The sequence below is a fragment of the Xiphophorus hellerii genome, chromosome 1 (genome assembly GCF_003331165.1).
Source record: "Xiphophorus hellerii strain 12219 chromosome 1, Xiphophorus_hellerii-4.1, whole genome shotgun sequence".
Lineage (NCBI taxonomy): Eukaryota > Metazoa > Chordata > Actinopteri > Cyprinodontiformes > Poeciliidae > Xiphophorus > Xiphophorus hellerii.
The window spans coordinates 15,401,880-15,429,413 of record NC_045672.1 but is presented as its reverse complement, the minus strand read 5'-3'; the positions used below and the strand labels follow the sequence as shown (position 1 = coordinate 15,429,413).

Sequence of the window (27,534 nt, the reverse complement as noted above, 5' to 3'; positions counted from 1 at the left end):
CTCTCTCTCTTCATAGGTATGTGTAACATCCTCCCTCCGCTGCTGACAGCAGGCTCCACCCTCAGTCACAGAGGACAGGCTGGTTGACCTGGGAGGAGGAGAAAGCTAAGAATGGGAGGTGGGAAGTCGGGGTTGTGGGGCTGGGGGGGGAACAAGGAGCTGAAATTCAGTTGTACTGGTGGTATTGGAGGCACGGCACAATGGGCAAAAGCAAATCGAGGGAGTGAAAAGAACTGAGACGCACATGGCTTTTAAATGGACCTCACCAGTAAACAGTTGTGACTTACAGCCCAGAAAGGACAACATTAGGGGACCTGGACAGACTCTGTCTTTGAAGCACTGGCCAGGAAAAAAGTTGCCAGGCTTTTTTTTTTTTTTTTCCTCAGTTCTGACAGATTCATTGAGGAGTCAGCTGATGGGACGGTGAGCAGTGTTTGGAAAAGCTGAAGAACTAAAGGTTTTAACCTGGATCTGGGAACAAAAACAGAACAGCAGTAAGTAGAAATCTTTCCTTAGTCAGAGGTGAAATTTGTTTTTATGGCTGACACTGATTTTGTGACACTGTATTGTGTCATGTTGGTGTCTTTATACTATCACCTAGACAGAAATGATACTATTTATAGATATTTAATCATTTTTATCTTCTGTAAATGTTATTCAGTTCATGTAGTGGCCAAAATAATAAAATGAATCCATATTTGTTTCTTGATGGAAGTGAGTCAGCAGAGTGTATACTTATGTTTTCACGGGGAAAATATAGTGTTGCAATTGTTAATATTGCTGTGTTGTGCACCTTTTTATTATTAATAAGAATACATGGTACATGTACATTAAAACAAAGTCATATACTCATCATTGTCATTAAATAAGCTCAACATTGTCTTATTTAGAATAGAATAGAATAGAAAAACGTTTTTATCTGAAACCAAAGATAATAGAAATTTGCCTTCGACAGGACTCGACACACTCATATAAAACATTCAAAAGAGACAAATACACAAGATAAAAATCATAAATAGGTTATAAAAATCATAGATAGGTTATAAAAATCCCTTTGCTGTCGAGGGATTTTTTAATATGATGTTTTTACATAAACTAGAAATCACACACATGAAAAAATAAAATGGGTTATTGAAATAATGTATGTTATGCCAGAACAGCAGTTCACCTTGTTTTGACTGTAAGTCAGAAAAAGAAATGTTTTGTTGATCAGTTGTTGTTTGTGGTTAAATTTTTATAGATAATTACAAATAGCATCATATATATTATTAAGTATTTATATATAATTGCATGCATATAATTGTAGTAGTGTTTGTTAAGTGTAGCATAACTAGAATTTACAAACAATTCTTGCCGTGTGACATTAAATCTGTCAAAATGTTTCCTGTTTTGAGTTAATCAAGATGACCAAAGCTATTTTAATTTGCTAAATGCCAGAATAATCTGTGATATTTTTTTTCTTCAAAGTTTACATAGAGTTTCTTAGTATTTGGTGGGATGACGTTTCAAACTGTGCGACTTGGGTCAAATGTTTTCCTTCTAGACGCGTTTCTCTTCCGTTTGCTCTAATTGTGACTCATTCCTCCTGACAGAACAAACATGGCTGAGTCAGAACTGTTGGCCATTTGGCTCACAAACACACCTTTAATGCCACACCCAAAAATGTTGCTCCGGACACTCAAAAGATATTGACACTGTTGTCCTTAAGCCACTTTAGATCTACTCTTATATTATGATTTGGGTCATTAAAAAGTGTGCTGAAACACAGTTCAATGTGGGACATTTTTTTTCTGATGTCCTGAAATATTGATTTAATATTTTCATGTATTGTTCTTTCCTTGTAATGTCATGTATTTTTGTGAATTGCACCACTCCCTCCTGCAAACATTGAACAATGCCCACATCATGATGCTGCCACCCACAAGTTTCCCCTCTTTTCCCTTAAGATTTAACAATGGTTATTACAGCCAAACAGTTTAATTTTAGTTTGAACTAAAATTAAACGTGTTTGTCTCTGAGTGCATTTGCAAACTGTTTTGCCTTTTTATTGTCGTCTTCCTCCCTGAGTGGTTTTTCAGTACAGCTTTAGTTTCACTTACGATAATGACCCTCCCTAACAAACTTCCACCAGTTCCTTCACATCGTCATTTGCTTTTGTTCAAGAGTTGATACTCGCATTTCACACCAAGGCACATTCACCTCTGGGACACAGCAGCCGTCTCCTAGCTAAACTATTTGATAGCTGGACACTCTCAAGGTGTTTACAGTTTTGTGTAATTACTTGAACAGACGAATGTGGCACCTGCAGGCATCTGGAAATTGTCCCCAAGGAAGAACCAGACGTGTGGAGGTCCACTGTTTTCCCCCTGTTATACCGGCTGATTTCTATTGACTTTTCCATGATGTCACATATGGAAACATTGTGTGTTGCCTTAAAATATATTGACAAAAACACTTGTTCAATTATATTCATTCATTTTCACATCAAAAATAAACTCTTAGGGTTCAATATTTCCATCCAGATGCTGGAATATCACAGTAAGGGAAAAAAAACAACTTTTTTCAAGCTTCTATCGCAACAACATGAAATGACATGTTTTATTTTGACATCAATGCTGGATTTGAACAAATACAACACAGCACTGTCAAACAATATTTCATGTCTTGCTGACTGTCCTCGATTTGAAGTATTTTGCCCCAGTTCTTCCCAGAGAACTTGTTTGTCTAAGTTTTTCCATGGATTAGAGAAAATGTCTGGGGGGATAGGCAGGGGAGAGGGGGAGCTGTCAGGGCGTTAATGTGAGCCGCCGTAGCATGTAATATTAATGGACTGTAATGATGACGCCTCTTAACACTTTGTCTTATACCCAAACAGAGGGAGAGAGAGAAGAAGGACACGCATGAGGCAACCTACAATGCACTGACAGCGAGGTAGGTGACTGAGGCATGTTGCTCACCTTGCGCTTCCCTACCTATGCAGCCTATGTTTGCGTTTTATCAGAATTTTTTTTTTTCAAAATATTAGTGTCTTGTCCATATTGTTAAAGGAGAAAATTATGACTCTGAAAATGACCAGAGAAGATTTATCCCAAGCAGGATTGTTGGGCATTTGGTTTCTCAAAGATTAATGATTTATTCCCCGACTTCAGAAGGAGATTTACAAAACAGAGGGGGTCATTATACAGCAATATTTTCTTTGCCAGTAAAGTGATCATCGCAGAGTTTTCAGAGTGAAACATGTCTTTATGTCAGAAGAGTGTCTAAATTAAGCTGTAAAGTAAATATGTCTGGCTTATCAATGGAATCAAGAAACCGCAGTAAGTGAAAACAGGAAGCTGACTTTTCCTTGAAAAGAGCAGTTTTTTCTAACAATGTGCACAAAATCAGCCGCTTGATTGTGGCCCCCGCCAGGAATAATCGCAATCAACACTGTTATTGTCACACTCTGTTTGCCCTGGTTTCTAAAAGGGAATCATTCCATCATGTGGTGCAGGTCTGACCATATCAGCTGCCAACCTCGAGGCTTATTTTAGTTGAAGTGGTAACACTGGAGCTTTCTTCTCAGTCTGCAGGGGTGATGCTCTGATTTTTTCCTAGGCTGCGTGACATCCGGTTTTGTGTAAGGCGCAGGTTTGATGTTGGTGCGCTAGTTAATGATACATAACAAGGAAAACAGCCCGTGGTCTCATGAACAGACATTATCAGTAATGATAAGAGGACTTGGACCCTCTTCTGCATCAGACCTCCCCATTGGCTGAAGGATGGAAACACACTCCCTGCCTTTTTTGTGAATGCAAAACGCATCCAACCTCATTTGAGAGGAGGTTAGCCAGTGACCCTAATAAATAAGCCCAACGAGGTTTGGCCTCACATCATTAAAATTTCAAGAGCACACATCTCCATTTTTCTAACTTTTCTCAATAGCGCCAGAGCTTGAAGCCCATTATAGTCATATTCACTTCATGTTAGAAGAAGAGAAATGTATAAAAATGCATGAATGATAGAAAAAAAGCATGAGACAGCGTCAGAAACAGCTGAACGTTTCCAAAGGGTGATGATGTTACATTTGGAGAACCACACTCGAGTATCAATGGATAAGTTAGTGAATCCTTTTCTCATCTGAGAAACCTCATGCATCCCTTAAATTAGTTTAATCGATTATCATCTTAAGGGTTTTGCTTGTAGTGCTGGAGTTACAGCACTGTTATTATTATTATTATTATTTTTGGCACACTGAAAGATGTCAGATCGTCAAAGTAATACTGATAACATAGAATGGTAATCAGAATAAATACCAAAATCTGTTTTAAAATAATTCTTTCAATAACTACAGGGAAAGTGTTGTCAGAACCAACCTGCTCCAGATTTTAAAAAGTTTAAAAAGCTAATATTAATAACTGGCTTTTGCCACGCTTTGCAGCAATTTCTGCCATCCAGTATTCATGATAATTGGTTATCAGTGTTTTTTTATATCTGTGAAGAAATTTTGTCTGTTGTTAGCGAATTTGTTTCTATACAGCCACATTGGAGGTTTTTCTAGGCCTCTTTGATTTTGTTCATGTTTAGTTTGAGGCAAACTTACAGATGTGCTTTGGGTAATTGTCTGCTTTTGTCTGATATGCTGTGTAAGTTTTCCACCAATTGTAAGTGTCCCACTATTTTGTAAGAACTTTTGTAAGAAATCTGTGCCACCTCCTGAATCTGTTGGTAATGTCCTCTTAGATTTATTTAGGTAAACTGGACACTTCTGGGAAGCTTCCCTGATGTTTTCTCCATGTGTGGATAATGCCTCCGTGGTTCACTGCAATCTAAATGCCGTAGAAATGCCTCTCTAACTCTTTTCAGGCTGATAGATGCCAATGTCTTTGTTTCTCATCTTTTCTTAAATTTCTTTAGATTCACTCAGAATGCATCATTTAATTTTAGCCTACTTCACATTTTTAGAGATGTTCTGTTCACCCACCAGGCCTGGTTTTGGTGAGCAAAATTAAACCAAATAAAGACACCAAACACAAAGTGGGCAACCACTTTACCACATATCCCCAGATGGGTTTGATCGTCCATATGCTGTAGTAGCTTTAGAGCAGGGGGCGCCAAACTCATTTTTCATTTCGGACCACATCTAGATCATAAATATCCTCAAATTGTGGCAGAATGTATTGATTAGATGCATTGATAAAACTAAATGTTAACAAACAAAATATTAACAATCAGCTGTCTCTGCTGATCATTAATATTGATATTAAATGTTCAATCAAACATTGAACCTTTTTTCACACTGATGTATTTTGACACTACAAATAAAAACACATTTGATTTTATTGATTAAAAAATATTTAATCAATAAAATCAATGTTACATTGAACGTTCTATTTATGTGGCCCTCCAGATTTTGGAGGGCCACATAAATGATATTTGACCTCTAATAATATTAAAGAATATTTGACCTTTTGGATGGTTTTGGACTCAAAGTTTTTAGTCAACCCCTGCTAACAGAGAGGTAGTCGGTAATACAAAGCCTTGAATTTACCCTCTACAAATTGGAATGCATAAGCATATATATAGCATCAAGATGTCATTGAGAATCATTCGAAAGGTGAATTTACACTGGATGTGAGCGCGATAGTGAGGTTCTGATGAAATATGGGGTTTCAAAGATGAAATTGTGGTCACAGCCACTTTATCATGCAGATGAAATGTCAGCCGTTCAAACTGGTGGCACCACATGAGTCATCCAAGCCTTTATACTGTAAGAGTCTATTGATCTGTATGTGAAGTGCCATGCTGTATGAAGGAGAGCTGCATATGATACTCCCAGTAATACGCTTATATCAAATGTTTAGTGCCTGTCAGCTTGAATTTATTTTAAGCGTGCCTTTTCCTGCTGCCACACCCTATAAATTAGGAGGTATTTGTTGCTAAATAACAATTAGATGTATTGGAGGCGCTTTGACAGATGAAGAAGTGAAGAAGTGATGAAAACGAGCGGTGAGAACAAAAGCAGAAGAAGAGAAGATTAGAGGAGGGAATCTGCAGCATGTTGTTGTGGTTCACGCAGGACTGCTAATGAGGACTGAGAGGTTCCCATCGATCAGATCGGGTTGGACCTTGTCAACGGAAACTAATCAAGGGACTGACAAGTGCAATCAAGACGAGCAAGGCTGCAGGGCAAAGTGATTGATTTCTAATTATGTTTGGATTACAACACCTAATGTGTGAAAACTTGTTTCTTGCCAATTGGCACAAAAAAACATCTTGGTTTCCTTAAAAATACGTATTTGGTTAAAGGTGGTTAATATAAATATTCTATAGACACCACTGTATGTCCAGCTAAGTCTCAGTTTTATAATGTAAACTTTTCTTTAATGATTTTTTTTGTTGAATTCTTCAATACTTTTATCATCTTGCCACACAAACAGACATATGTATAACCTGTCAAGACAATTAAAAGTCTCTTTATAATGCTAACAACATTCTAACCTTTTAACTATATTCAATTACAAAAAAACAGATTCGGCATGTACAAGTAATCGTTTTGTTTTCTGACATAATGGAATATTTATGCAAGCCTTTTCTGATCACACTTGGAGAGGAATACATCATGTCGCTTTCCTCAAGCTTTGTAAGACTTTGACAAGTTTATTATTGCCATTCTGGGAGCACAGTATGTTTTGAATATTCTTGATTTCAGCTTTTCAGCCTTCTTGGGGGGGCTCTTTTCTACTCTTTTTTTTTTTTCTAACTGTGTATTTTTTTTATTCAGTTTGTAATAGATTTGGATACATGAATTGCCAGTTTAACACCTCATTATTTTTTGTGACAAAATTTGCTTTTGCTTAAGTTTTATTTGTTATGTCTTGCCCCTCCCTCACCACTTGTGAAATTTGGTACTGGCTTCAGAGAAAAAAAAATCTCTAGTTTTGGCGCTACTGTTGTTTGAATTGTTTTTAGTCAGCTTAGTAAGATGCGTGAACTTTATAACAGTTGCTTTTAAAAAGCAGCACAGTTTGGAAGCAATGTATGCTTTTAATCTTTCCCAGTTGTGATACTCGGTCTCAATTTTATGTCAAGTACTTTTTTTTTTTACAACCCAGAGAGTTTAAGGATTTTTTTATGCCATACTCAGTTACCAATCCAGCACAGATCATCTTAAAACTGACATAATACAAATCCTTCCAAATCCATCGAAGGCATGACCTAAACTTGAAAAATATGAAAAAAATGGTGTATATTTCTATTTATTTAGTAGGAGAAAAATATATATACATATATATAGATTTTTTGTTTTGCAAAACTAGTGGTAGCACATTTGTTGACACCTCTTACAATTCGAATGATTAAATGTAACTGAAGAATTTTGTAATTTCATGACAGAGAAACCTTGTAAATGATATTTAGAAGAAGAGGAAGAAAAAGAAGAAGAAATGTTAATCCATTTCTATTTATTTTCCATCCTGGAACAAGGGCTGTTTCACAGAGCTAAGTGTTGTCTTGTTTGTCTCAAAACCCAATTACATGGTTGCATTTCCTTAATTTTTACTATTAAATAAACATAACCTTATATGATAGCTTTACATTTTGAGAAATTGTTTTTTTTTCTCTTTTTTTTCTTAGGAATGTCGGTTTTTCCTCCAGTACAGAAATGTTATTTGGCAGGAGGAAGCGAGACACTGACACTTTGGATTGTAACGACTGATGATCCCTGGTTTAGGATTTTTCCATCCATGATCTTCTATTTGCCTGAAGTACGACTATGAACTGGCACAGATGCCCATTTCTCTCAGCCCCTCTTCAAAGTAATAAAGACAAACAAGGCATAAAGACAATTGCTATTTATCGCAAGACTTTTGTATACATCTTAGCAAAGAGAAGAATAATCTCAGAGCACTCTTTATGTGTCTCTACAATTAAACATTTATGTTGTAACATGTCAACCATGTTCACCTAAAAACTTTTCTTTAGGACATCTGGTCCTGAACTTTTATTGCTTTTTTAACTTGGCATAGCTAGCACATGATGTCATTTAAGAGAATCACCAAAACATGTGTTAGAAAAGACTGAAAAGGCGCGAAGGGGCTGACTTGTAATGTTTTTATACACTTTTAACAATCTGTCTGCCTGAGGCTTTGTATGTTTGGGCCTCATGCTGGAAGGCAGCATAAGGCAGAGCAGTAAATGGATGGTTGCACATCAGCTTGTCCGTGGGGAGGGAAGGCGGAGGGAGGGCTTTTGGGGGTGTGTGGGGTTTCCAACTCTGTCATTAATCAGACTGAGAGCTTTAGAGTAAAGAGGGGAAGCAATGTAGTGGACTAACTCCTAAAAGCAGTGTTTACAGTCCATCCAGCGTGGCGAGATGGGATAATTTGAGTTTTACATTAAGCCAGTCGGACAAACGGGGATTGATGCAATGTGCTTGGAATACATTAAACGGCGTCCGGCATGGTTCTGGAGACGTGTTGTTCTCTCACCATGCAGCTGCAAGCTTTCCTCTTTGAATATGGGAAATATGAGTTGCAAAAGTTTTTGGCTCTACTGTTTATGTAGCTCGCCGAGCAAGTAGACAGCAGCGTGCCTGTGAAGCACAAGCAAAGCAAATGAAGCTGAAGCAATTAGCTAAAAACACAATGTCCTTTGATGGTTTAGAACAGCAGGAGCTTAAAATGAAGAGAGACATTTTCAGACATACACCTCTGCATGAAGTTAATAGATTGCTCTGCTTAAACTTAATATAGTTTATTTGATTTTCCTTCAATACTCTTAATTGTTTTCCATGACCTCCATGTACTTCATTTGCACATGTAGCTAAAAAAAAACAACTGGATTTCACATGAGAAACTGATGACACAAGGAGTTGTTTTTTAATAAGATTATTTATTGGTTTGGAAGTAGCACAGCAGCCTTTATTAATGAGCTCATAAATTATGCTGTAATTACAGAGAAGGACATGAGTCGTACCAACACAAGGTCAGAAGATCCCTTGGTGGAGTGGAAGACCTTGCTGTGTGCAGAGGAATATAATTAAAATGTAACAGGAAGCCATTCTGAAGCTCTGAATTCAAGCAATATTTCTGGATGGATTTAATCTTTTATTTGAATAATAAAAAAAACACATGTAGGAAATCTTATGAACCAAAAGAATATCTCTCCCTCTTTCCACATCTCCAACTTCCTGTTGGACACAGAGGACTAGCTGGACCCGCTTGAAAGATTCCTCAGGCAGAGCCATTACATAAGGCCGGGGGTATTATAAGCTCTGTTATCTCACAAGGCCGTCACTGTAGGGGTTATTATTTGCAAATTGGTCATTAGGCCTCAGTGTAGCAGTGACAATAACCTCATAATGGAGTATTAGTCACATTTGATCGCTCAATATCATCACTGGTCGGTTCAGGGCTATTTATAGGGGTGGCATCCATTCATCATGACACTTGTACTGAAAGACACAGAAGTTATTAAACCAGGAGGAAACCAACCAGATGGCACTTGGTGATAATTCATAGGACATAGATCCTGAGAGGTAACACCACCTTAAATGTTATCATAAACATTTTACTGGTACAGCTGCACCACGGGTATATCATAGGTGCCCAAGTAAAATTCCTTATCAAATTACAAAGAAAGGTTTCAACAACTAAAGGCTCAAAGATTCATTTTAAGAGATTACAGAAACAGCTTGGAAGGAAAAAAAATTCAGGAAAAACTAAATAGTTATTCCCAATACCCCCACTAATACATATGAAGCCATTAAGAGATCGGAATACTGATGAAAAGCAAATCTATCTGCGGTTCAACTATATTACAAGACCAGGGCACTAGAGCACATATTTACATTTAAAAGCCTGCAATGCGCACACTGATGTAAAAAGTTTTTTCTCTCATACAGATTTTTTTCTTTTCCTTTTTTTGTCACACATACATGTTTCAGATAAAAGAGCACAAAAAAGAAATAGAGTACTTTTTATGTTAAAGAACAGTAAAATGTTAAGCGTAAGAAGAATGTTTAGTTATTCACAACATCATATGAAATGATGATCCCCTTCTGGAAAGAGTCAAAACTAAACACTTTTATGGAGCTAAAATACTGAGAAGTAATGTAACGTTGTAAATAACAGCAAATTATGTAAATTGGAAAATATTAGAAGAAGAAGAAAGTAGCAGAGTGAGGAACAGTGGTCAGTTTGTTGTCCAGCAGCCTAAGTCTGGAGCAGCATACCTTTAGAGATAGCTCTGGATAATGTCCACCAAGTTTTACCAAAAAGAAAAGTTTTAATGCTCTTCTTAGAAGCAGAAAGAGTGTCCACCTCATGAACTAAGACAAGGAGATGGTTGTCTTTGTCTGATGTCATTTTTTAAAAAATAATTAGAAACATTTATGACAAAATCTTCAGATTTTGAGACCATATAGCCACATCCCTAACCTCCATAATCCCAGCTTTATGTCCTACAACAAATGTATTTTTGGATTTTATGTCTCTTTTTTCCATTCCCTTCATTTGTCCTTACATCCTTCAGCCTGCATCCAGTTTATTTGACCAAGTTTGAACCCCTCACCCCGAGCTACCCATGACTCTGTTTCTCAAATTATCATCTCACCCTCTCAACTTTCCATTCTCTTTTGGCATTTATTTAGAAGCAAAGAAAAATAAACCAAAAAGTTTATTGCGATCAAGAGCCAGTGCAACATGATGGAAGGGAAAAAAGAATGAAACAATGTATGAGAGAGAGAGAGAGAAAAGTCTGCAGAGAAGGGAACAAAAACAAGGGAAAACAGGAATGCTGGGGGCTGGGGTAACCATGGGATGAGAGCGATTGAGAGCAGAGGTGAATGAATGTAGGCTGGTGGGATAAAGGGAAAAACTGTCAATTCAACCTTGAGAAAGATTGAAAAAGAAAATAAGCTGAAGTAGACTTGCGTCAGAAAAAAAATTGGAAGTTTCGAAAGATGGACAAGCGGAGACGTTGTTGGGTTATTAAAAAACCAGAGAAAGCACCGAAATGGAACATGATCAGCACAACATCTACCTTTCAGTCAAAACTTCATAAAACTAGTTAGGAAAATCTATTTGTGGCGCATAATGTGAAACTTTTTCTGATGTTCCAAAAACAAACAGTCTGTGGTCATTCTATGAATCCTCGTGTTTTATAAGGTCCAAGAGTTTGGATAAATATGGAAAACAGAAAATAAAGCACCCAACAGAACCCAGCAAATAAAAATAGTTTCCATTTGGATAATTTAATAATGAGTAATTTAATTACCTAACATGATACTTGTGTCGTGAAAAGACTGCTTGTACACAGGCTTCTGGGTGCTTGTCCAAGTTTAACTTCTGCTTGTTATCTTCAGCCGGAAATTGTTTTTCTAAATAATAAACACATTAACACTTTGCTTGTTTTCTTAGGAATGGAAAGGATCAGCGTGGAAACAGACTGGGATGGGTTAGGTCTCTCCTCTCCGGGCGCCAAGGGAAGGAACAACATCTCCTCGTTTGTTACTGAGCTGAACTTGTTCAACATTTCTCGCGGTGGAGGGTCCCTCTTTGGGATCTTAATAGAGAACGGCTCCAACGCCACGTCTCACACTGTTCCTCAACCCAGGGCGAGGGACCAAGGCCTAGCCCGGGCCGAGATCGCCATTCTGGGGGTGGTGCTGGCTCTCACCACGCTGGGCAACAGCTTCGTGTTGTGGGTGCTTCTGAGAAGGAGGAAGCACAATGCGCCGATGCACCTGTTCATGGTCAACCTGTGTGTGGCTGACCTGGTGGTGGCGCTCTTTCAGGTCAGTTCGTCTAGTTTAACTGAAGCATTGACAGCAGATCAAAATATGAGAAAATTGTTCTTTATGAAATTGTTGAAGTAAATAAGTAATTATTTAGGTAAGCAAAGTAGTAGATGAATGAGTAATTAGGAAGGCAAAGATATGTAAGAATGTGATTTTAGGTAGGTTAATGGGTAACTAAAAAATAAGAAATGTAAGTAATCACTGTATTAAGTAGTTAAATATATAAGTCACTAAGTAAGTAATTAAATAACTAATCAGGTAAATAGGAAACAAAGCAAGTAGTTACGGTAGAAAACAATTAGACTTGTAAGCAAATAAGTACATAATAAGTTAAGTGGTAAGAAGGTAAGTATTTAGGCATATAAGTAAGTGAGTAAGTAATCAGTAATTCAGTACTAAGTAACTAAGAAAGTAAATAATTTGGCTAGTGTGTAATACCACAAAGAAATAGTTAATTTTAGCAATGTTAAGGATGAAAAAAGAAAGGGAGCAAAAGAAAGAAATAGCAAAGTCACTGAATCTATAAAAAACCCATATAATCTGGTGGGTAGTTAAGTAAAAAAGTAAGCAAGAAACTAAGTAAATATTTGGACAAAAAAGTAAGAAAAAATGTGATTAAAGACGTAGGTTAATAATTACAAAATCAGTAGTTGAGTAAATATGTACAATAGAAAGTAATTAGGTTAGTATACAAGTAGGCAAGTGATTGAGTGCACAATCAGGCGAGTAAATAAGCTAGGAAGAATGTAAGTAGTTAGGTTAGAAAGTAACGTTAATGAAAATATGAACTAAATAAATTGTTATTTAGGTAAAGAACTTGGTGTATAAGTAAGTGAGTAATGGGTGCTAGTAGTGATGATAGTATGGAAGTATGTATGTAGGTCAGTAAATACACAAACAAAAATAAATGCAAACATAAATAACTGGTGATTATTTTGTTAAATATATAGAGCAATGTTTACATCGTTAGTTTGTTAATGGGTAATGTGCAAATTTGTCGGCGATTCATCGTCAACTTCCTCAGTGTTGCAACAGAATCAAATATCAAAGGTTGGAGCACACGGTGTGGCTTCCAGGTTTATCCTTGTCAGTTCACCTGGCTGGTTTACAAAATTACAACTGGTTTGTTTTGAGTTCCTGAGAAGAAGAATTATGTAAAGAAAAAAAAAGAAGAATATTTTCCTTTAGTAACCTCATCCAGATCTTATTTGCTCTGCATGTGTTTGCATAAAATACTGAATCACCTATGAACTTCTTCCAACTCTCTATCACCATCAACTGACGTGTTTTGCCAATTTAGCGTCTCAGATCCGGACAAGATATTTCCACAGAGCTTTAAAACTAAGTAGAAGAGACATACTGGTTGTGCTTGTGCACTGATGTTTTCGTCATTATGAAAAACACATTTTGGAGACCGCTCACTCAGAGAAGAAGATCTTGCAGCGAACCAAAAACAATCAGAGTAAGCATGCCAGCTCTTTTGCGTGCCAGGATGAGGCTTCTCTGGTGCCAGGTCTGTTTTGATAACAGGTCTTGTTTTGCATAAACCAAATGGAACCAATTTGTGCCATCATGACAATTTGTAATGTTAATGATGCGTTCAGACGACTTTCAGCCACTGCACTTTTTCAAATACTATTACATCACTGCAACTTTGAACTCTTGCTGATAAGATCCGTAATGTGATGTCTCAGCAAGATTTTTATGTGTTTGTCATGATAATGCAATACAATTGTCAATTTAATACAATAATATGTATTAATAGCAGATAGAGTGTATTACTAGGTTATATTTTGTCATATGAGACCCATAAACTTCAACATATTCTACTGATATCTCTTCTGATATACAAAGTAGTACGTGTGATGTTTCTTTAAATTTTCCATTTAGAATTATTATTTTTTCTTTTTACAAGAAACTGCTTAAAAGCAATACATAAACCTTTTCAGTCCTCATGATACTATGCACTCAATAAAATCCAGCACAATCAACAGCCTCCAGATGTCACCTAATCAGAATATAGAGAAGAAGAGAAGATTGAACACTACACACACCCTTCACACACACTCCTAGGTTGAAATGGAGATGCTTTTCTTCAGTTCAGTTGGGGGACCTGATGGGGCTAAAAACAGGGCAACCTTGGGAAAAGAAGCTTGACTTTTTCCTTCTACTTCACAAGTACATACCACTTACATTTGTCTGACAAACAAATTTCTGGATGTAAAAAAATGTAGAACTCAAAGTAAAAAGGATAGGCAATGTATGTTGTAGCTTTTAAGATTGTTAATTCGTATTAGATGGAAATATTCACAGAGATTCAAATGAAACATCTGACAGTTATTGAACAATTAAAATGACACTGTTTTGCTGATTTATTTTTGCGTAGTACAGTGTTTTATTGTTTTTTTGTTTTTTTTTTAAAGTCCAGTCAGAAGTCAACTTTAGTTACAAACATGAGTTTAAGGTCAATAGCTGGAACAGTTTTCGGGTGCATAAAAATAGACTCTTGAAGTTAAGGTGATCATGGAGGTCTGTAATCCACTGTAACATTGTGATTTACTGATGTGCGTCTGGATAAGAATAGGAGTCTGTGGTGCAGAAGGATAAGCCTTGCAACAGAGATAACACCCAGTATCACCTGTGATGACCTTCGGTGTTTCACCTCTACATTTCTGCACCACAACACAAAAAAACAACAACAATGCTTTAAAACGAGCTGCAACTGATAGCAGTTTTCTAAATGTTTGTGTCCAGGTTCTGCCCCAGCTGATATGGGACATAACAGAGAGGTTTCAGGGGCCCGACTTGCTCTGCCGGTCCGTCAAGTATTTGCAGATTGTGGGGATGTTTGCTTCCTCCTACATGATAGTTGCCATGACAGTCGACCGACACCATGCCATCTGCTGCCCGCTGCAGGCCTACCGCGTTGGGGCTATGTCCCGCTGGAACACCCCTGTGATAGTGGCGTGGGCTCTGGCTCTGGTCCTCAGCATACCGCAGGTAGGGAGGGGCGAACAAAACACACACACACACGTTGAAATAGAGAAATAAGCCCTAATCAGGCCTCCACACCCTGGCTTTAACAGACCAGCTCAAGGTGTTGGTGGTTTATTTTTAGCTATATGAGGTCACTACAGTTCAGGTGACTGGAAACTACTTTGTGTCAGGTCTGAGGGAGTGGTGACCACAGGTTCTTGTTACATCTCTCAGGTGTTCATCTTCTCCCGCTCGGAAGTGGCTCCGGGTGAGTTCGAGTGCTGGGGTCACTTCACCGAGCCATGGGGGCTGAAGGCCTACGTCACCTGGATGACCGTGGCTGTGTTCCTGCTGCCCGCCCTCATCATTACCATCTGTCAGGTAATATTGGTTGCACCGGCCACTTCCCTGCAGTGTGCACAGACTATTGATAACAGGATTACATGCTCAAGGCAACCTCATCAGATAATGATGCATGTGACATGAATGAAATGCGAGGTGCACTTGGCAGCCATTGTTCAATCACCCACGGGACGCTGCAGTTGGTGTTATGTGGCGGACAGGCATTCTGGACTGCCTCCCAGCGGTCCTGCTCTATTTGGGGAAAGATATTTCAAGAGTCTGGCGGTTTCTCCCTAATTAAAACAGCGCTTGGAGGTCCACTGTTGAGGCGACTGCCTGCTCGCTCTGAGAGCGACCTGCCAGGAGGTCGCCAGATTGGTGGCCCATTTCTCAATCTGGCCTTTCATATCAAGAAGAATAGTTTTATATACAAAGGCTTTCAAATGTAGATATGCATTAGGTGTTTGTCAAAACACTAGGTGTTTGTGTTTGTCATTTAAAAATGAGGTCACATTTCCATTGTTTCCACATAAAATAGATTATTCTTTACAATGTAACTGAGAGACAAATTAATATCCGAGACAGAAAAATATTAAAAAGGTGCAAACCGCCCTAGACTAACACTTTGCTAAAACACTTTGACTCAGAGTTCAGTCTTCTTTAGCATGAGTCTGTCAACATCTTACTTCTTGACATGACAATATTTGCCCACTCTGCCATGTACCGTCCTCCAGGTCTGTCAGAATGTAAGGAAATCTCTTACCCACTGCCTTCTTTTAGGTAATCATGCTGATTGTCGGAATGGTTAATTTAGAGTCAAAAACTAAACTTAAGAGACAATTTAATTTTCATCACCAAAAGTAATTCTTTAAGAACTAAACTAAAATTGCTCTTTATCCTTAGCTTCCAGCAGACAGCAGGAGGTTTGAAGCAGAGCTGACAGGTATTTGGAACTATTGAGACCTTTACACAACTTAATAAAATTCTTAGTTCCATCTGATCAAAGGCTGCGTTCACACTGCAGCATGAAGTGACCAAATTCTGATTTATTTATTATTTTTTTACGTAATGCGACCTGTACCTGATCTTTTCATGATAGTCTGAACAACACAGCTCGTTTTTTATTTTTTATTTTTAATGCGACTCAGGCCACTTGACATCCGAAACGTCCCGATTTAGACGTGACCTAACGTCCAGGTCGCGTTCATCCGACCTGAACGTCACTGATACTCGACAAACGTCACTATTCTGCGTCCTGATGCGCGCAAGCGGGAAGAAAAATAACCGCTATGACGGACTATAATGAGGATTAAGTTGTTAATGTGCTGGCTCCGGTCAGACAACAACTTCAAAATCGTAAGGTGTGCTCTACTGTTAGCATCCACGTTTACTTCCGTAAACATTGGGCTCTTCTTTCTTTTTCATGGCGGTTGGCAAAACAGTGAGCATGCTCGCATGTTATTGCGCCCTCTACTGCGCATGCGGGACATTTTCAGGTTGTTTGCAGTTCACACTGGAGAACACACACGTACGGGTTGGGTATATTTGGAAGCGTGAACGGCCACGCCAAAAAAAAAAAAAAAAAGCGATCTGACAAAAAATCAGAATTGAGTCACTTCAATTGTGAACTTAGCCAAAATTAACCCTGGACCAGAATACTGCCACTACCACGTTTTCACTCTGGGTGTGGGCTTCTTTTGGAGATGATCTGTGTTGTCTAGCACACATTTTGGAATTGTGTCCCAATTCCAATACTTTAAGTTTAATTTCTTTAGATCGTAATACGTAGTTGCATGGGAGTTGCAGGTTTGAGAGTTTTTTTGCCTGAAGAAAAGGTTTCTGTTTCACGGCTCTACAACCTTTGACCTAAACCTTTGCTCCTACCCTGCTGTTGAGCTCCCAATGGCCGCCTAACTGACTCCTTTGGTAGTTTTGGAGAAATTTCCATTTTTTGTAATTTTACTGTTTACTTTCTTTTTCCCAGTTACTGATGGGTGGCTTCATTGTGTCACAGTTGGTGCCTCCAAACAATGAGATTCTCCTGATCCTGTAGCCTCTCTGCTATCTACGGTTTTAGCTGAAATATGTAGAAGACATGAAAAGCACACTGGGACAACTGAAATTTGTTTCAGGTTAATCAGATTCAAAATTATTGTTAATAGGTGTGGACTTAGACTCAATTCTGAGAAAGTATCAAAACACATTCCAACAGCATATTTGTTTATGTCATAAAGTTGCGATGTAGGTGGTGATGAGGCAGACGCTTGAGACCCAGGTAGAAATGAAAATGATGATTTTAATGGTGAGAATAGGCAAACCAAAATCCAAAAGTCCAAAACCCCGGCAGCACTGCTGAGCCGGAAACAAGGGCTCAACACAAGTAGCAACGGAGCAAACGAATGGACTGACACAACTGACTGAGGACATTAAATGAGGACCCGATGAGGAACAAGGCACACAGGTGGAGTTAAATACACAGAGGGTAATCAAGGAAACGAGACACACCAGGGAACAATCAAGGGGAGGACAGGACAGCATGGAGACTCAGAAACACAGAAAACAATAAATAAATACACAGAAAAACTCGGAACATGACAGTTTAAGGGTGTCCACATTTACGCAACCAGGTTATTGCAGTTTATATATGTATATATATATATATATATATATATATATATATATATATATATTTTTTTTTTCCTCTTGTCGGCTTAAGTTCAGTTGGACAAAAATTTCACGTTAGAGGTGGAAAATCATAGGAAATTATTCATCGCGACCTCGTTTTTTACGTCACAGGAAAGTGCGCACTTTTGAGAGCCACTGTATTTAGGAAGATATGATCAAAACCTGAAAAAATGCTGAACGAAGGGAGTCCGATAGTTACGTTTAGCTAATTAGATCCATAACCTTGGAGGTAGCGGTGAATTAGAGATCGTAAAATCCCTCTAAAATGGGTTTCAGATTTCTCTTTAAAGGAAAAGTTCAACAGAAGCAAGAGATTGAGTGGTTAGAAAGAGCTCGATAAACATTACACTGTAGTAAAATTTAATGGTCACCTTTCTCTAAGGCAGTGAAGATATAAACCTGTTTAGTGATGCTACTAAAAAGTTTCAGTCAGTTTTTATTGTAGACAACTGATGCCAACAGTTTCGTTTTTACGTCCGTTCAGTGTTCAAATTCTTTCTCTTTCTTCTGGCACGTGGCGTTTATAAAACTCATCTGGTTTCCTTGCATTAATCTGCTGCTGCAAATCCTGTGTTTCAGATAAGAATCTTCCGGGAGATCCACAACAACATCTACTTGAAGTCAGAGAGGATAATGATGGCCGAGCTCAAGAGGAGTGAAATCCTTCTTCGCTTCCAGGGCCTCAGGAAGGAGGATGAGCGAGAGGGGGAGAGGGGAAGACAGGCGACCGGGAGAGAAGGAGGAGGACGGCTCCTGAAGGACAATGACGCCCACGACTGCGAAGTGAGAGAACATTACGACTATGTGCCGTCTGTTATTCAGTATAGTAGCTGCTGCGGCGAACATCAGACAGCAGCCACAACGTTGATGCAGGAGCAAATACAGAACGGCTCAGATTTCCGGGAGTCCTGTGCCAACTCCGCCCGCTGCTCCCTGGACTATGCCCCCCCTCCACATCAGGTCACTCCAGCCCCCAGCATCACCAAGGCAATGTCCAAGACGGTGAGGATGACCCTGGTCATAGTGTTGGTCTATACCGTCTGCTGGTCACCGTTCTTCATCGTCCAGCTGTGGGCGGCCTGGGATCCAGACCCTCCAGACCAAGGTCGGTGATGTTTTGGGGAATTTTATGTGATAGACTAACACAGAGTAGATCACAAATTTGAAGTAGAAGGTCAATTTGTAGTTTTCAGCATATTTTACAAATATAAACTCTCCTTTACTCTGATATCACTAAATACAATCCAGTGCAACCAAATCCCCTGCAGCCAAAGCCAGATGTTCCTCAGACGTTTGTTGGAGAACATTAGAGAATAGAAACATAAAAAATAAAAAAAACAAGTTAAAAAAACAGGGTACACACTAGTAAGTTAAAGAATAACTCTAAAGTGAAAGCATGGGCAAGGAGACCAATAATCAGAGAAAAACCCAAGACATACGTTGCAACTGGAGGAGATGGAGAACTTCACAGCTCCGGTGTTACAAGATGTGGATGGAACAACTAATAGTTAAGAGGCAATAAGGAAGCTATAAGAGGTTCTATCTGCAGTTTGTCTCTCGTGTAATGGATGCAAAAGCTTTCTACATGAACAAACATGGTGGTGACAGAATCATACAGTGGAGATACTGGTTACTGTTGATGGATAGCGCCAACCACCTTCACCTTCTAACGGAGCGACTCACGTAACCAGCGCTGCAATGCAGTCAACGTCCAAACTAAATTCTAATTGAGAATCTGCGACTTGGAAATTGATAACCACTGTCACTCAACTTCAGGATTATACAGTACTTTGTGTGTCAGTCACATAAAGCATCAATCAAATTCAAGAAAGTTTTTGCTTTCTCATGTGACAAAAAGTCTTCGAAGTAGGAATGCTTGTACAAGTCACAGTTTGTTTTTAATCCTTAAACAAAAAAGCAAGACAACCAAACATCTGCACCCAGGGAGTTAAAGTGAATCCTTGATGCTGTTTTGTCCCACATGCATTCATTCTCCTGAGCCATGTTAATCCTTTTAATTGCTTTAAATGGGCAACCCTGATCTGTTTTGCCACATTACCCAGCCCAAAAAAACTAAGCGATTACGTTACTCAGCAGCAGCCTCCGATCACTGCTGTTGTCCATCTCATTGGGAAAGGATCCCTCGTTATTCCAAGGACCATTTTCTGATTCCAAGAACCGGCTGCAGCTCAGATGATGTAACGGCGAATGACACAGAAGGTCAAAAACAATGTTTGTTTTGACCCGCAACCAGAACCCCCTGGATCACATGTCTCTGTAGATTTTCAGCACAAAACAACATTTGTTGATGCATTTACTGGCAGCCAGAGCCGGTGCAACCAACAACGGCTGCTTCCACCTTCAGCTGGGCGAGTGGGTGAGCCACAGTAAATAACTTGTTTATACCCATGCTAATTATGCACTACAGCCAGGTGTTCACATTTCATTCACATAGGTGCGTGCCAGCAGCTTGCACACATTGCCAATAGCACATGGGTGGACAACGCCGGATGAGTCACGTAAGCTTGTAAGCACCCATACGAGCTTACAAGCGCATACATATGCAAAGTTTAAATATGAATGAGCCCTTCCTTGCGAGCAGCTCCACAAACACACAAATAGAAACACACACACACACGCACATGATTGTTATCTGCTCTGTATTCAAAACAGTGGTTTCAGCGTTTCTGCTGTTCCCAAGTGAAGTAAACTATTCTAGATGTTGTATAAACAACGTATTATTAGATCCATAACAAAATTTAAAAAAGGAAGTAGGTACAGTTTTTTCCCTGGGCTATTCATAAAACAACAACCACAATTGTTATTTATATATATATATATATATATATATATATATATATATATATATATATATATATATATATATATATATATAGTCCAAACTGTCCTAAATAGTTATGTCTGTTTCTGGAGAGAAATCAATAACATGTAAACTGTAAATTGTCCCTCACTTCTTACTGTATTGGTCAAAAAGTATTCATTTCACTTGAACTTTTTCACAATTTGCCATGTTTTAATAAAAAAAAACATCACAGTATTTCATTAAACAAAACTGAAGTTATTATTTTTGGACCTAAAGAGGAACGATCTAGAGTCAATGCACAGCTTCAGTTATTACAACTGAAAACCAGCGATCAGGCCCGAAACCTGGGAGTAGTGATGGACTCTGACCTGAACCTCCAGAGCCACATAAAGACAGTTACAAAGTCGGCCTTCTATCACCTGAAGAACATTTCCAGGATTAAAGGACTAATGTCTCAGCAAGATCTAGAGAAACTCATCCATGCGTTCATCTTCAGTCGTATTGATTATTGCAACAGCGTCTTCACAGGTCTGTCCAACAAATCAATCAAACAGCTGCAGCTGATCCAGAATGCTGCTGCTCGCGTTCTCACTAAAACCAGGAAGATAGAGCACATAACACCAGTTTTAAAGTCCCTCCACTGGCTCCCTGTAGCTCAAAGAATAGACTTTAAAATACTGTTGTTAGTTTATAAATCACTGAACGGCTTAGCACCACAATACATTAAAGATCTGCTTTTATTGTATCAACCTTCCAGACCTCTCAGGTCTTCTGGTTCTGGTCTGCTCTGCATCCCCAGAACCAGAACCAAACGAGGAGAAGCAGCTTTCAGCATCTATGCACCACAAATTTGGAACAAACTTCCAGAAAACTGTAAAACAGCTGAAACACTGACTTCTTTTAAATCTCAACTGAAAACCCACCTGTTTAGAGTTGTATTTGAAACGTAATCAATTACAAATTTAACCTGACTTAATGCTGTGTTTTGATTATTGATTCTATGTTGCATTGTGTTTCTGTGTTTGTAATGATGTAAAGCACTTTGAAATGCCTTGCTGCTGAAATGTGCTATACAAATAAAATTTGATTGATTGATTGATTAAATAGATCAAAACGAATTAGAAAAGAAAGTTTATGACAAGCTTACCATGCATTCTTATTCAGCCCCCTTTACTCTGATATGACTAAATGAAATCCAGTCAAACCAGTCACTTTCAGAAATGACCTAACTCATAAATAGAGCCCACCTTAGAGTAATTACTTCTCAGTGCAAATCCAGATGTGTTTGAAAGCCACAGAGGTGTTTTAAAGAACATTAGCGAACAATCCACACCGTAAAAGCCGAGGAAGACGCAGGTCTGGGATGACTATTGATCCACAAACACATGATCATCTTAACAAGACCATTAATCACAGAATCAGACATGAGAATCATGGTAACACTGAAGAATCTGCAGAGATTCACAGCTCAGCTGGGAGTGACCAGACTTGTGCACTCCACAAGCCTGCTATTTACAGATGCTCGACAAGAGGAAACCCATTGCTGAGAGAAAGTCAATAGAAATGCTGTTTAAATGTGTCACGATCCACCTAAGGGCAAACATGTGGGAGAAGGACAGTAAAGTTTAACTTTTGAGGATGCATGAAAAATGCCATGAGAGGCAGGAAACTAACACATCACACCCAAAACACCATTGCAATAGTAAAACATGGTGGTGGTAGCATTATGCTGTGGGGATACCTTTCTTCAGTAGAGACAGGGAAGTAGACCAGTTTCATCTCGAGATGGATGGAGGCGAGTGCAGGACAATTCAGGAAAGGAAAACAAAAAGTCCCTAAACCCAGAGTCAGAGCTAAAATTGAATGGTGTACATTAATGTTAATATTAATATTAGCATTAATATTAACGTGTCAGAATGGCCCAGTCAAAGTTTAAACCTACAACTTGCTGACAGTCTGTGGCAAAACGTGCAAACCGATCTCCTGAGATGCCGTCCATTCAACCTGCCTTAGCCTGAGCTGCTCAGTAAAGAAGAATTAGCAAAATCTTTTTGTCAAATAAGATCCCAAATTAAATACATTCAACTTCCTGTTTGCTTGATGACTAACAGTGGAGAAATGTGCTAATGCTTCATTATATTGACGCTCTTGTTTTCCTGTGTCCTCTGCAGGAGTGGCCTTCACAATCCTGATGCTGTTGGCCAGCCTGAACTCGTGCACCAACCCGTGGATCTACACGGCTTTCTCCAGCAGCGTGTCCAGAGAGCTTCAAAACCTGCTGCAGTGTGGGTCACGACTCGGCCGACGCGGCTCCCTCCCGGACGACTCTACGGCCACACACACTTCCACCACTAAGGACAACCTGTACTGACAAACACCTAGAAGACGGACACACCGAGACACGCTTGAAAATACATGGCGGCTGGGCTGCATGAACACCGTGCTGCGAGGATCGATGCCTCTGCCGCTGCCGTCGCCATCGGCAGCATCACCGCTTGAGAACGGTCCGACCTTTACCAGATGTTTGCTTTGACAAAGGACAGCTGTACCCTCAGCAGGACATCAATCTGTTCTCACCTGCCTGCTCCGCCTCCACTGTACCTACCGGAAGGATGCCATTGACGATGTCAACAACACACGCTGCCGAGCCTCGCAGTGCATCTGCAATGCAAAATGACCTGGAAAGTAAAGAGATTTTCACTTCAGTAGCTTGTGGCTCGGGTCTTGTGGAGCAATTCATGTGGGGAAAATAAAAAGAAAACACTGGCTGACTCTAACAAAGCGGAGAACACCAGGAATGCAAAGGATGGATCGCTGCATTAATATCCTCTTGGCATGCTAAATGCACAAGGCAGCAGGCAAAGCTGTGGATCCAGAGGAACCCAAACAGCAATAAGAAAGATTGCTACAGCTATAAGTGGGATCCAAAACCGAAGTGAAACAAATGGTTTTTTTATTACTATTATTTATTTTAATGAAAGATCAAAGGCTGAATTCACACTTTGAAGGAAGTCTTCAGAGGTTGGACACGTATTCACTCCTGAGGATGCTGAGTTGAAGTAAAGCGGAGTCCTCCAAGAAGCTGCAGAAAAACACACATAAAACACTCTCAAACAGGAGGGGAGAAAGGAGGAAAGAGCAGAAACGAACAAACAGATTTTCTACGAGCGACTCTGGCTGTGAACGATGTGGCTGTAGTTTGAGTAAACATACAAGACTTTCCAATTATGGAGACTCCGAAAGTATGAACCACAAACACTAGGGTGAAGAAGTTACATTCCAGGCGCAGTGCAGATATGTAAAGTATATTTATTGACCACGTACGGCACAACAGATACTACCTTTTATTTAAAAGTTGAACGTGAACCATCAAATGTGATGGTGCGTTGAGGGAAAACAAAAAGATGTCAAACCAAAGTTTTAGCTACGCAGGTCTTAAAAGCAACAAGCTTCAACAGACGTGACGGAAATCACTGCATTTTAACAGAACTGTTGAGAAGAAAGTCCACATTAAGAGGGAAATGAGTCCAAACAAAGTGCCTGGGATGTGAGTTATAGATGTTGTTAGAAGGGCCTCCCTGAACGTTTTAATCTCCAAATGATGTCAGCTGTGTTGTTATTAGACAGAGCTACCATCAGAGCAGGGATTGTAAGATTTGTTATATAACACCATGAGCCATTTATACATTTTACTTTCTTATTTATTGTTTAAAAAATTACATATATATCTTTTTTCACATTATTTTTCTTTCTGTGTTTTACATTATGCCCCTTCACTGCATGGCAAACTAAATGTTTTGGGTTTTTTTATATAAAATTGTTATAATAGAAGCTCTTCTTCTTTCGACAGATACAGTACGTCTGCACAGGCGTTTCATCACGCTTCTGAATGTTTATGTTAACAGGTTTAGGGTACACAAGTTTCAAATTCAATTTTAAAAACACTTTATTGAACCCGACGGGAAATTAAATGCATAAATAAATTCATTGTGAATTTCCACTTATCGAAAGAAGGCTGAAAATCGTGTTTGACTTTGAGAGACGCTGAGGAGAGAGTGTAATCATTTCAATCAGCTTTGATGTAGCAGGTTCCCGTTAAAACACACAGATTGTGCTGAATATAGAGTCATCAGGGTGAGCTGCCAAGTTCAGGCCTTCCCCAAAGTTTATTTCTGAGTCAGCAGTCTTTCAGTCTATATTGCTGTAAAACTCATTTCGCCGCAGACGGTTGTGATTAGGTTGTTCTAGGCTTCTGATTGGTTCCTGAATATCTCAATCAATTTCATTTCATCTGGGGGTGACAGTTTGATCAGACTGGGATTCTGATAAGCATAAATGACATAGAAGGAGGTAAACAATGGAGTTTTGGAATGGCCCATTTAACCTTAAATATTCAGACTGCTTAAAAATTAAGTCAGGGAGGGAAATCAATCTATACAAATCAAATAACGAATGTACATCGATAGTAAATATCAGTGGAGGAGTATGTATTTATCTAAACTTGTGTGTAATGTATAATTTTGACCAATGTACATTTGATAAAATTCACAATTTATTTAAACTGTGCATCTCTTACTTTCTATACTAATTGAAGCTGTATTTATTCCACATTAAAAAAAAGAACAATTTCAATACATCATAAAGACTTTTTTTTTTTTTTAATAAAACACATTTAAATGCTAGGTGTGTTCAAAATTCTGACCAGAACTGTAACACTGTGTGTATAATATTAGGTTAGATTTTAAGTGTCCATTTCAGCTGAGATGTTCCTGAAAATAACGCTGCGTTTTGTTCAGGGCTGTTCGGTTCAGCTCGTTCTCTTGTTTTCACCCGAGCAGCAGCAGCAGCAGCAATGTTATGCGTGTCTTCAGGACAATACTGGGAGTCTTTCAAGGTGTCTGAGGAGCCCTCGCCCTTGTTGAAGGAGTGCCTCACCTTTTCCTCTGTGAGCCCAAAGTGTTTGGGCTTCCAGCACGCCACCGTGCATTTGTTCCCCAGACTCAAGGCCTCCTACTTTGATTCTCGGCCAAACAAAAGGTTATTGCAACAACGTGCCGTGTCTCACTTTGTTATATCAGGAAATGGATAAACTTCTCCCAAGCCTTAGGAGTATTCGTGTGTTTTTCCTCTCTTTCTGTCAGGAAGCAGAGAGGTCAAAGGATGATTCCTCTGCAAGAAAAGGCCCAGACTTCAGATCAGGCACGCTTGATCTTCCCATTACGCATTTCTTTTAGTCGTTAAAGCACATTAAAAACAGCTTAATAACAAATGGGCTATGATGGAGAGAGAAAAATCACTGACATAAACAACTTTGAACATCAACTAAAAATAGATCCATCCTTGCAGGGAATTTCTGTTTGACTCCTGAGAGCAGAGAGCCGGCATAACCGCAGACATCATCCTTCCTCTCTTTTCATAAAACGAGGTCGATGGGTCTTTACTTGGTCACGATTTATCCTTGATCAGTTTGGGTGTCCTGATGCCCCTCGTTTTTAAACCGAACGAGGGGCATCAACGTCGAGATTCAAGGTCACCCCGTCATTACAGCCAGGCGGCATGTTCTGCGGCCGCGGTGGGGTGTGAGGGAAACAAATGACCTGAGCTGGATGGCCGCAAGGACGGAGAAAGTGGAGGTGGGAGGGGAAACGGTGCATCCTCCCTCCTCAGATCAGTGTGAAGTCAGCTGAGGAATGACGGGGAGGGGGATTCAACCTTTATCGCTGTCTGTATAAATCAGAAATCACATCAGGAGTGATCTGTCTTACTGAGGAACCCTTGTCTGTCTGCAGACCTGCTGTCTGCTGAAGCTGGTGCTCAGATCATTCCAAGACTGCAGGAGTCCTATCTACCACAACAACTCGGCCGTGTGCGTTAGAAGGAGCATTAAACTACATGTCTAGATAAAGTAAAAGAAAAATGATGCTGCTGTTTTGACCCCTGGGTTGTTTTTTCTTTCACATTTGCAATGTTACATACAATCATCATTACGCTTTTTCTTCATTTCTTACTTCATCTAGAGAGAGATGTGTTTATATTTCAGGCCCTCGTCATGTTTTAAAGCAAATTTTTTGAAAAATATGAAGTGATTCAAAAAAAAGGGGGCTCTCTGGGATCAAGGTTATCTTTTATCACTCTGAGACACCTTGTTTTCATTACTCCAGGGGTGTTTTTCTACCACCTCAACAAGCCTCTGCGGCGTTTCGTCTCATTAGAGTAAGAAAAAAACAAACCAAAACAAAAACCCGAGGCATGTGGACGCTGTCTGATAAAACCTGGTTTATGGGGTTTGTTCAGTATGCATTTTACAGGATTTATGTGCTGCGAAATGTCTTGTTGTGATGCGTCTCCTCTGGTTTAACCTGCAGTATTTCATGTTGACTGAGCCAGCTGATCCATGCATATAAACACGGCATGTATGTTGAGTGTCTAAAGTGATAGAGGAGAAAAAGGTCATTTCAAGCATATACAGCAACATACAAAAATGTTCATATCGCTAAGATTTTTACATTTTGTCTCTTTAAAACCACAAACGTCAGTGTATTTTATGCAAATGTGTCGGACAGACCAAGACAATGTAGTGCATAATTGTATGAAAAGGGGAAAAAAATGACCCGTCCATAGTGGTAGAATCGTGTATTCCACAAATATGGACTGGTTTAGATTAAAGGCATTTTCATGAGTTACAACGGCGACAAATGTGTGAACATGGTTGGTTCTAGCCTCTGACGCGGAAGGGCTGAATACAGATCCATGTCACAATTTTCAGATTCGTATTTGCAAAGAAATGTAGAAAACCATCAGTCACTTTTATTTTACTTTGCTGCTTCACTGCTTGATGTTGATCTGTCGCCTAAACTCCAAATGAAACATAGACAGACAAAGCAGGTCACAGAGAGCACAGACCAGACAGAGACAATAGCTATTATGC

At 39.2% G+C, this 27,534-nt stretch overlaps 1 protein-coding gene across 1 annotated transcript; it reads left to right on the top strand.

Moving 5' to 3' along the window:
• Positions 1-144: 144 nt before the first annotated feature.
• LOC116726939 (vasopressin V2 receptor-like) lies at positions 145-26,534 on the top strand. Its single transcript, XM_032573897.1, has 7 exons — positions 145-494; positions 2,876-2,931; positions 11,400-11,776; positions 14,534-14,779; positions 14,990-15,136; positions 18,362-18,887; positions 22,778-26,534. Exons 3-7 carry the CDS (start codon positions 11,402-11,404, stop codon positions 22,975-22,977), a joined length of 1,494 nt encoding a protein of 497 aa, XP_032429788.1. The 5' UTR covers positions 145-494; positions 2,876-2,931; positions 11,400-11,401; the 3' UTR covers positions 22,978-26,534.
• Positions 26,535-27,534: the final 1,000 nt, after the last annotated feature.

What these genes read in the sequence shown, in the direction of transcription:
- LOC116726939 (XM_032573897.1), top strand. Translation starts at nt 11,402, where the DNA reads ATGGAAAGGATCAGCGTGGAAACAGACTGGGATGGGTTAGGTCTCTCC. An exon ending in TGGTCCTCAGCATACCGCAG is followed by an intron (nt 14,780 to 14,989) that starts GTAGGGAGGGGC and finishes TACATCTCTCAG; the next exon opens with GTGTTCATCTTCTCCCGCTC. An exon ending in TCATCATTACCATCTGTCAG is followed by an intron (nt 15,137 to 18,361) that starts GTAATATTGGTT and finishes CCTGTGTTTCAG; the next exon opens with ATAAGAATCTTCCGGGAGAT.